Genomic DNA, 11,606 nt, shown 5'->3' on the forward strand with positions numbered 1-11,606 from the left:
GTCCATCTACATCCCAGCCCTTGCCTATAATCATGAGCTTTGGTTAGTGATCGAAAGAATAATAGCATGGATACAAGCTGTTGAAATAAGTTTGCACTGTAGGTTGGCTGGGCTCAGCCTTAGAGACAGGGTGAGGAGCTCAAACATCTGGAGAGAGCTCAGGGTAAAGCCACTGCTCCTTGCCATCAAAAGAGGCTAGTTGAGGTAGTTCTGAGGGCTTCCCGTTAAAGGTTTTCTGGGTGCATCCAACTAGTAGTAAGCCCTGGGGCACACCCACAACACACTGGAGGGATTATATACTGTATCTCATCTGGCCTGGGAACGTCTCTGGGTCCCCAAGGAGGAGCTGAAAAGGGTTGCTGGGGTACTTTGCTCAGCTTGCTGCTCCCATGACCCGTCCTCGGATAAGCGAAAAGAAAATGGATTAATGGATGGATATTTGAGATATTAGATATACCCGACACTTACAACCTTTATTAACCTATTTTAGAGAATAATTCGTATTCATCTTCGCAGCTGAAGATAGCACATTCAAGCCAATATGCAAATAAAAAAATAAGACAAAAACAGTGCAGGATGTTTTTAGAAATTCTTGAAAATGGCCCCACTTAGAACTCCTCAATTTAAGTCTGCTATTACAATGTTACATTCTAATGCCTTGGACATAAGACATTAATGCTTTAAGATGATTATAAAGGAAAATATAGATTAATGTTTAATGAAAAACTTAAACACAGTTCAGATATCAGCAAATGTAAACAGTAGTCATAATAACTCAATTGCATTATCAGCATATTCCCTACATCAGTAAAATTCTACATAATCATAGTGGACTGTTCAGGAGTCCCAAGGGTATTGGGGTTTCTTTTCCAGTGGTGCATGGACACTTTATCCTGTTATACAGAGAAAAAACAAACAAACAAAACATCAGTGGTTGTAATGTTCTGCATAGAATGTAGGGCAACTGTAAGATGAAAACTATAAATATTTCTTTCTTTCTATAAAATGCTTTATCATAACAAGCAGCTGCATTCACTGCGGTATCACAGAGGCACATACATTTACATGTTCTCTTCTTTATACAAGAAAGTGGAAGGAAACATGACAATTACACAAGAAAAGGTTTGTGGGTCTGTCAAAGGTCTGTGGTTTAACTCAGGACCTTCATACCTTGAGATTATTGAACAAACCACTTAATTCAGTAAAGGTTTTAAAATAATCCCTCAATCTACAAAAACAAATTTCTTTGGCCACTTTGGGTAGCTGAAACAAGGTTGAAATTGGTATGAACTTGTTGAACATATCAACCATTCTTTATAACTGTTTGGTACAAAAGAAGCTTCAAAACAAAGGTGTATTTCTTAAGCGGCCTACCTGTCTCTTTTATGCATATCTTGTATAGTTTCAGGGAGAGGTCGTCCAAAACTCTCTGGAAGGAAGAGAGCAGCAAAGGCAGATACAAAAGCCAGAGTCCCGAGTATAATGTAGGGAAGATATAACAGGTAATAACCTAAAGAATGAGAAGGGGAGGTTTAGATTAGAGAAAGCTATGGGTGCTATGTGTCTGTGCATTCACAGTATAGGTGAACTTAAAGGTAGAGTCTGAAAGTTTAAAGAGGAAGGTGCTCCTTCATAAACTCCATTTTACAGTCCCTCTAAATCCCACAAACTTCCTTTTTATACATCCACAGTGTTTCCCATATCCTGTGCATGATTCTTGCCCCACCTGCTGGCATTTTTTTAAACATATCACATCTAACAACCTCTATTCAAATTAGGACTTTCATCATTAATGCATTAACAGCAATGAGATTCAGGTCCGTACATGCCTTTTTTTTTAAAATTGCAAATTAATTTAATTAATTAATTGATTGATTTTGGCAATGGAAAAACTGTATAGTAATTTACAGGGGTCCCTTGACCTCTGACCTCAAGATATCTTAAAATGAGTTCTGTGGGACTACAGATACTTGGTGGTATTCCCACATAGATTTTTTATTGTCATTTGAATTTAACTCAGGAAAATCTGATAAGACTTGCTTTCCCTTGTCAATATGGACTTCAAAACTGTTTTGAAATGCAAAATAATACATTTGAAAATGTGATAAAAATGCAGTTAATTGTGATCAATTGTGTATTGTGAACTATGGATTTTCTTCTGTCTTGTCTGTCTTTTCTGCATGACATCCTCAGCAACAACAAAAAATATATATATGTGTGTGTGTGTGTGTGTGTGTGTGTGTATATATAATAGTAATAAAACACACAACAAAAATTACGTGTGGTAGGTCTGGAAAATGTGATGAAATTATAGTTTTCCATGACCATGCTATGAAATAATAACACTATCTGTGTGTAGATTGGTTCCCTATAAACTGCGCTTTCACTATGCAATTCTGTCTGCCTCGAGGTACAATCTCCCAGGAAAATGGCTCAATTTATGGCATAAAAGGAAGTAAATCAACAATCGTGTGACAAAAACAGGAAGAGGACAGCACTTTTTTGCCTAGGGGCTTTCATGGTTATACCCAGTTAAGAGTTTCAATAAGTTCTCTGTAGTTACTATTCCCAGTAGAAGTAATTGCAGATACTGGAACAAACAAAGTAATTGTGGAAACTCTACCTGAAAAAAAAGAGCTTCATTGTTAAACTTCTGCTTACAGAACATGTGTGCATGACTTCCAAACTTAGAGAAATACATTTTAAGTGGCCCAAACTCAACTTTTGAGTACATCAGTGCTTCAGTGCAGGTGCTTGAAAAATTAAAGGGTCAAACTAATGCTAATAACTATTATCTAAACCCAATTTACTCACTCAGCTTAAACAGAGATGGTGCAAGGCAGCTTCCCAGTCTGGAAACAGTAGTGGTTATCCCTGTTGCAGTGTTCCTGAGCATTGTTGGGTAAAGCTCTGCTGTGTAGGCAAACAACAGGGAGCTAGTAGTGGTAATACCATATTTACCCAACATCTCCAGTGCAAGAGACAGACTTGATAGACCTAAAGGTAAGGGACATAGTTTTGTTTAGTTTCTATACTTTAAAAGTTTCTTTTTTTATTAAAAACAACAGTATAAGAAACACATACAAGTCTGAAGCCCTTGATTAACTTTTACCTGTGTCCGTATCATGCAGCAACACTTTATAATAAGCTTAACAAAGACAGATTTAGGTATTGCTTAACTTATATCTGACTCATTATGATTCAATACATTGATTATTGTAGAGTGTTTGATTAATTGCTGTTGCTATATATATGTGTGTGTGTATGTATGAATTTCACCACATAAACCATCACTTGGCATCAATAATCTTTATGAATTAACTCCTGGTATATTCTTTTCCTTCTTACCCTGAGGTACTAGTTGAATGAGGTAGAGTGGCACTGCTCCAAAAAGCAAGGTACCGATGACAGACAGCTTTCGTGGAAGGTATCGCAGAGCCAGCCAGCTAGAAATGTATGCTGGTATCTCCACAGCTGCTGAGATGAAGCAGCTGATATAGGGGTCAGAATGAAGTTGGGGTGTGTTGAAAGACAGGCCATAGTATCCAGCAGTTGAAGAGAACCTGGGCAAGACAAGACACAGACATAAAGCAGAGATGTATAAATAGCAAGGGCTTCACTCCTACCATAAACAAATTGTTAGAAAATGAAATTAATACATTCTTAATTGAGAAAAAAGTCCATTCATGAATATAGATTTGAGAAAATTTTAACCACATTTTAAATGTGATTAAGCTGTGCTGCAGTATGGGTCCTTATTGCTATTGAAATAAAATATTTCTGAAGTTTGCTGTGCACGCACGCACACACGCACGCACACACACACACACACACACCCACACACACACACACACACACACACACACACACCCACACACACACACACACACACACAGATGACACAAAAAAGTTTCAAAGTTATACATATATATACATATACACAATAAAACCACAAAATATCTCTATACTGCTCGTCTGAAGTAATCCCAGTGTCCTGAAGCCTTGGGGTGCCAAAATGTCACTGGTGCCATGTTTTTAGTCTTGTTGTAGCCTGTAGCTCCCTAGTGGTAGCCATGTTCACGTATGTGTGCACATGTGAGACCAATAAGAGCTCCTGGGAGCTGCACGCCAGAAACAGGAAAACATGCAGCAAACGGCTGCAGGTTGGAGTCAAACCCAGGGCCGCAAGAACTTAGCTTTTTGTACATGGGGTCTCTCTTTACCAGGTGAGCAAATGGGTGCTGTTTTTTGAGACCAGCTTGCTGTGTTCCTTCTATTTTGCCTGTGCTTTCTATATTTGCAACATGTCCCTGCATGTGCTGCAGTTAAGATCTCTCATGATGTAATTGTTTTTTTTTGTTTTTTTTATGTCCATTTAAATGTCTTTCACAAGTTCTATTGCAATGAGCCATCTACCACACTGTAGTAACTGTTAATAACTGTTGCAAACAAATGTCATTCTGAGTTTATGTTATGTAATTAAAAGCTGTTTACTTACGCTACCAAGCAGAGAATGAGTGTTGTCCTTCTGATGTTGCTCGTCCTCAGCAGGTCAATGACACTGTAGTGTGTTTTAGAGTGCGTCTTTGTCTTATCAACCTGCAAGACACAAAAACCTAAGTCTCACCCTCTGTTTGTTGTGTGTTGTGTCACTAACCTATTATCCTCAGGATGTTTACATAAAATGACAGAAAAATGTTTTTCAGACATTAAAACAAATAACATGATTTTGATTTTGACTGATTATCTTTCCTTAAAATGTGCTTGGATTGCAGGATTATTTTAAATGTGATAACAATGAATTTTCAGAGACAGAATACAATATTTTGTTGATAAGACAAGATTAATTTGATGATGTTACAACATACCTGTCCGTGATACTACAACACAAGTTAATTGTTTAATAGTGAGTGCCAATAACAAACATGGACTGGTCAACTTACACTGCAATCTTGAAAGATAACTGTCGGAGCCAGAACTTTGTTCCACCTCGCAGCCTTCCTAACTATGGCCTCTGCCTCTTCCACTCTTCCCTGAGAGAGAAGCCACCGAGGAGACTCCGAGATCAGCCTGAGTCATTGTACAACAAAGACACAGACAGAGAGGGTAAGATTGGATCAGAAGGGTTTGAAAGACAAACCAACAAACAAATTGTAACATTTCACTTGACCATGTCTTGCATTAATAAGAATCACAACCCATCCTTTTTAAAAATCCTAAAATTGTATGATCAAGTGCTTACACCTTCCTCTGTGTGGACACAGATTACAGAATAGTCATATTAGACTTTAGACGTTTATTTAAGTAGGCATTTTTTAATCTCTTACTAGGGAATGAAAAGATTTAAACAGGCACACCCTTAATTTGCAAGCTTTGTTCTGGTTACACTTTTCCAAAATTGAGTTTTAGAACAATGCTGTGAGATAATTTCACAGTTTTAGTTTTCTTTCAGGATACATAGTCTTGCCCAATTATTTTGTAGTCTGCAAATCAGTCTGCCACAACACATACAAGGTTGTACTCTACGGTTTTAAATTTGTTTCACTGCAAACATACATTCAAATACTATATATCCTTTGCGGTAGATTCATGGTATTCTTCTTTGTAGTAAGTGCAACCTACCACCAGAAGGGGAAGTAGGCCAGGCCTGGCAAAGACAAAGCCAACAGGAGAGATCTCCAGTCCCTTAAAAAGTAAGCGAAGAGAGGTAGCATCATGTAGCCAATGGCAAAGGCTAAACATGTGCCCAAAGATGAGTAAAAGACTCGTACATGACCGGTCAAGGTCTCAGCGCCTGCATACAAAAATAAATAAATACAGAGGTACATGTAGTGAGCAAGTGAAAAGAAGTAGATATGTACAGTATGTTTTAACAAATGTATACTCTAAAGTATACAGAATCTTACAAATGCAAAAACTATTGTGGCAGTGTTTAAAGAATGCAATGTTCACATGTACCCAGCACTAAAGCAGCTACAAAGTTGGAGATCTGACCCAAACCGTTGATGACGAGGAAGATGGTGAACATAATCCATGAAGTGGAAAAGACCTGAATAAAGGTAAAGACAGTCTGAACTGCCATGGTTGCAAAAAGAACAGGTTTTCTTCCAAACCTGTAAGAGAATTTCAGTAAGGTTTCATTACCAAAGCACATACCAGCATACTGATGTAAGGGTTAATTAACTTTCTTTAACACTCAAGGGGTTGGAGATTTACTCAGCAGATGTGCTTAACACAAACATATCAAACGCACAATCATCAGAATAAAAATGTCCACTAATGGTTATACTGTATTCAAAGGCTTAATAAAGTACAACCCTAGTTACAGAAATGGTGGGATACTGTGACAGAATGCAATTATTTTCAAATTGTTTTGACCTTTATCTTATTGAACACTATACTAATACAAAATTATTAATATTCAAACTGGTTGAGTGTTGCAGTTTTTACCATCAGAATCTGAAAGTACTCATTCATTTTCAAAAAAAAATCTCAATGCTGCTTCTCTTTATCAAGCTAGGTATTAAAAGTTTGCTGTCATGCCCAAAATACTCCAATTTTTTTTTCCTCCAAGAATGGTATAGACATAAACTGCCCTGCTTTCCCTCGGTCAGAGCCAAGATCAGTATAGCGGAGGCCCTGACATTGTGTTGTTATCTCGGGAAAATACAGTTTCGCCATCTTGAGATCTCAAGAAAATTATCTTGATATCTCCGGAAAACAGAGAAAAAAATGTATGAATGAATGGCCCTTAGGGCTTCCATAGAAACTTTCCCCACATTAGATGAATGATTTCTTTCTTCCACAGTGAATAAAACATAGGCTCACATATTTGTCTGATACTCACATTACTAATTTGCACCACTGTGTATCATATTCTATGTTACAGATAAAATGCAACACAACTCCTCTTAACGTAGCATTGTGTAATATAACACCACACTATGTAGCACTAAGTAACCCCACATTGACAAAGGTCTCTCCCATCATCTGGCAAGATTCCACAAAAAAATGATGACCCTCTCCATTCCTGACATATATACAGATATAGCATGAAATCATGCTCAAAGTGTCTAATGAACAAATTGGATTTGGAGGTACAGCAACCCCTGAAATTAGTGGCTGGTTTGATCAATAATTAGTAACTAATTACTTTATAGTATATAGGGTGTTAAAGGTTTATAGCACTGCCTATATAGTATATTGTGTATACAGCGTATCTCAAGGAGCCGGTGTTTTCATACCTGTCTGAGAGCTGTCCTGAGAAAAAGGATCCTATAAGAACTCCAACAAAGAAAACTGTGGAGGTGAACGGCTGCTTCCACTGCTCACTGCACACCAGGTTAAACTGAAATGGCCATACATAAACAATTAAACAGTAAAATACATCAACTAAGAAATATCCAATGTTCTGAGATCTCTGCTGCAACTTCTACATGCCACATACTCAATGTCTGATTATGTTTCAGTGACAAGGCTGGCATTATTTCATATTTTTCTAATTGTTAAAAATCCCAGTGAGTCCATCTTTCAATCTCCTTGACTTGCCAAACTCTTAATTTAATCACATTATTTGTTTAACTATATTTCCCAACACGTCAATCTGCAATTGCATCCTTATTCTTTACTTACAGGCAAAGCTTATATTCTAAATGCACTGGTATAATATGTTTTTCTGGGCTGACGTATTTGTAAATAAGCACTTAATGCAATATTTAAGTGTCAAAGAAGTAGAGGAGGAAAAATTTCTTTTCTGGGGTTGATCATTGCCATCTGTAGCAATAAGATACATGTTAGTGGACTATAGTGAGCAAACATGCACTCCTTTGTTTTTGTTGTAAAGTGCAAAAATAAAATTACTGTAGTTTAAAGCTTTATACTTGAAAGGAAGGTCCACATTCATGGCTTTGTGGACACTCTTGCGAAACCGTCTGAGGGCCCTTAGGCGTGAGCACAAACCAAGGCGACCTCTCTCTCCACCCGTGTTTTTCTGACAGAGAAGTGGAGCCTAGGTCAGTGGGGCATGCTGGAGGCCGGAGCTGTGGGATAGAGCTAGGTGGCTGAGAGTCCAGCCGGCGCACCTGGAGCGTGCTGGAGGCTTTACAGGGTCTGAGAGACGGTCATAGCGGATGTCAGTACAGCTAGGGCCGCAGAGCATATCGGAGGGTGAAAGGTCCACGGGTCAGTGCCCACGGCTGAGTCAGTGTCCAAAGTTGGTTGTCCTTCATCATTTTCTGGCTGTACACTATGACTGTGTCTCAAGTGTGGGTTAATCTTCCAGATTTCTAACAACCAAACTCCTGAAGTTGGTAGAGGGACATCAAATCTTTGATAATTTTGAACCTGGCTTTCACCGTAAACATATTGATGAGACTGCATTATTAACCCTCTAAAACCTGGATCATAATTGTTTTCGTGCTGGGATCAGACACCTTTCACAAGCATTGAAACCTTTGAAACATAAGCAAATTGGTTTGATTTCTTTCAAAAACATGGGAACAAGGGTAGTATTATAAAATGATCTCAGAGTTGCCGAGTTGTTTTTCTGAACTGAGAGGCAATTCATGTCAATTTCCCCAGTGGGAAAGTTGTCATTATTTAGACACCACATGAGAGCAGCATTAAAAATGGCGCTTGTTTTGTTGTCCCACCAAGCAGTTTTCTTGGGCCGCACTGATGCACCTCCCCCGAGGCAAGGACTTGTAGTGGAGACATGTACGGGCAAGAACCCGTAAAACTACCCCTGAGTTCCTGCAATAGAGACGGGCCTACTGTGCTGCAGTTCAATTCATTTCCAATGGATGTTTACACCTTGCAGGTTCATAAAAAGATAACCATCTGAAACTTTTAGAAAGAATGTGTCTAGAATTGAGGTCAACGACACCTCCTCACTAAGGTATTAGTTTATGTCTCCTAAGTGAGGACTCTTTAGAAGTGAATTTAGGAGCTCTCTGAGAGTATTCTCAGACTGTTTGTGAATACAACCCCAGACATACATTGAAAAGCTTTTCCAGTTTGCTCATTCAAATACAGATCACATGACAGAAACAAAATCAAATCTAAAGACAACAAACTCCTGACTGGCCAAGCTGCACAGGCAGGTTGGATTAGTGGCAGCAAAAACAATTTATCCACAACGCGGGTGTTTCGCTTTATGTGTTGAATTTTAGAGACTGCCAAATTTATTAGACTTAAAGCTGTGACATGCCTCACAACATTAAGGCGGAGCATGATAATGACATATCAACAACACAGTGTGTGCCCACAAATGAGGTAACCTCAACAAAAAAAGTCAAATGAAAGAAAGTGCTCAAAATAAAGCTATAACAATGCTCATATTTCTTGTGAAGTCTTCATATTTACATATGTATGATGAGCAAGCGCCAACTAGGTGACTGTTAACTGACTGTTGCTGTGTTTACAGTGCTGTGCCCAAGAATGTACTGGCATAATTATGGACGCTTAAATTAGTTATGACATGTCACTGAGTCCTATACAAAATATTTGGACGCATCCCAACACTGCAGGCAACAGCTCTGCCTTAAACACACTGCAGAAAGACATATAAAGGACACATTAAGAGTCAACAGGAAGCTCATTACTTTAAACAAACACTCTCACCTCAGTTACTATGGTAGATTTGTAGACATCTCTGTTGTAGCTCCACCCGTCCACACAGCCCTCCTGCTCCAGGTCAGTGAGATTGACATCACTACCAGGAATTAACCCCTGAGCAGAGAGATTTCTGACGACATCCAGCCTGTACCTGCTGCATCTGCTCAGCTCCTGTTTCCCATTCACCACCTCAAAATCAGAATGACACAAATTGCATCAGTGTTATTAGTAAATTTCTATTCCATTTTACAAATCCTTGTATTATGCATGATGAAATACCATATAAAGAACTGCGTGCAGCAATGGGCTTTCAATAATAAGGTAATGACAGCTGGCTGACATCTGTACCGTTCTACATCTTGGCATATAACCCTGGATACAGGAAATAAACTACAATGCTACAATTTTCAACAAAAAGAGACCAGAATTCAAAGAATTAAAAACGTCAAAGCCCCTCAAGTGGCAGTACAAAATATGACAGAATTTGCAATTTTGCACATGCAGTGTTCTCTTACAGTTCGTTGTGATTATATGTTAGCTAAGTTGTTTATTTGTGCTGCGTTCTTATTAGTTCTTGTTCTTCTTGGTAATAAATATAAAATACTACATGATTATTAGGGGAAGTTTGTGTTGCATTAAACCTCCCTAAGTCATATTAGAATGAAGCGCCTGAAGTCCAAGATGAGCTTGTTAATTGTCGTGCACTCAGGACAAAAAACTGCATCTTTAAGCAGGAGCTCTCAGCCCTGGCAGTCTCCAGGGGCATGTCCAGGGGTGGCACGGGCCACTGCTGAAATCCACCCCATTATGACCATTATCTGTCCAGCAAGTTTGAACTGTTCAAAGAGTAAACTGAATTATTGTTTAGAGGTGCAATTCAGCTTCACATCTGACAAACAGTACTGTGTCAGAGTAGTGTCTAGCTCAACTTGTTTTACATTCAAAGAAACTTATCAAACTGTTACAAAGTTTGTTCACACAGGGTTATTTATTTTAATTTGTTGGTACTTTAATTGTGTCCACACTTTATACTTGCTATTGTGCTATTTACTTTAGGAGGAACAATTTCTTTAAAGCACACTTTTGTGTGGTTTCATTCTAATTGGTAGGTCTATTTATCATTTAATCTCAACCACAAACAGGAACATAAGACACTACCATGTAGGTAATTAAAGTAGATATGGGTAGACATAAATTGTAAATTAAAGCTATGATGACGAGTATGCCTGCAGCAGCACCCATATTTCTTGCGCTCCCCCCCCCGAGTACGCCTGCCCCCCCCCCCTTTTTCGTCACCCCCGCCCTCCCCCCCCCCAAAAAAAAAGGATACGCCACTGGCAGTCTCACCTCCACAGGTATGATGGCTTTACCCCAGTCTTCCGTAAGGTTGAGATCGGGAATGAAGCAGTGGTGGTTTGGTGCATCAGTCAGGAAAACAAGAGTAAACGCACCAAATCCATTGGGCACGATGCTTACACACAGCAGGAAGAAGACAACTTGCTGGAAACGTCCCCATTGACCAAGAAAAGCTATGCTGTCCTCATAATCATTCATGGCCAGAGAATCCTCTTCTTTCCAGGACTATTGCTCTACTTTCTGTCTCTATGCAACTGTGTGTTGTACAGTCATGATTGTATCAACTACACCCGGCTCCCTGCCAACCAGCTGTGGCATAAACCAAGATAAAAGGAAGGCTAAACATTCCTCCCCTCCTGCCTATCATCCAGCCACCGCCCTGTCTATAAAACAAGCACGCCATCTATCGTGCATAACCACCAAACTTAATTGTGCTCAGATGTGGTTTTATTTTTCAATTGGTGAGCAACTCAAAAAATATTTCTTGGCTTGTTTTGTCTCTCACGCTCTGGTTAAACAAGGTTACACTGCGGTATCCAGCCCTTTGTTAACCCTATCTGAAACCTTAGCAAACTGTCTTGATCTCTTCTATAAGCATTGCAAGAAGGGACTGAGCAACAACAAAAGAAATGACC

General features: G+C 39.0%; 1 protein-coding gene across 1 annotated transcript; it reads right to left on the reverse strand.

Annotated features, from left to right (window-relative positions):
• Positions 1–551: 551 nt before the first annotated feature.
• Positions 552–11,285, reverse strand: LOC121952608 (solute carrier family 22 member 4-like). The gene is made up of 11 exons (XM_042499383.1): positions 10,963–11,285; positions 9,622–9,804; positions 7,245–7,348; positions 5,959–6,113; positions 5,623–5,794; positions 4,944–5,070; positions 4,499–4,599; positions 3,349–3,563; positions 2,815–2,997; positions 1,375–1,510; positions 552–893 (listed from the first exon to the last, which is right to left on the reverse strand). The coding sequence occupies exons 1-11, from the start codon at positions 11,167–11,169 to the stop codon at positions 824–826; spliced, it is 1,653 nt and encodes a 550-aa protein (XP_042355317.1). The 5' UTR covers positions 11,170–11,285; the 3' UTR covers positions 552–823.
• Between the last annotated feature and the right edge of the window lie 321 nt (positions 11,286–11,606).

Source organism: Plectropomus leopardus, chromosome 13 (assembly GCF_008729295.1).
Source record: "Plectropomus leopardus isolate mb chromosome 13, YSFRI_Pleo_2.0, whole genome shotgun sequence".
NCBI lineage: Eukaryota > Metazoa > Chordata > Actinopteri > Perciformes > Serranidae > Plectropomus > Plectropomus leopardus.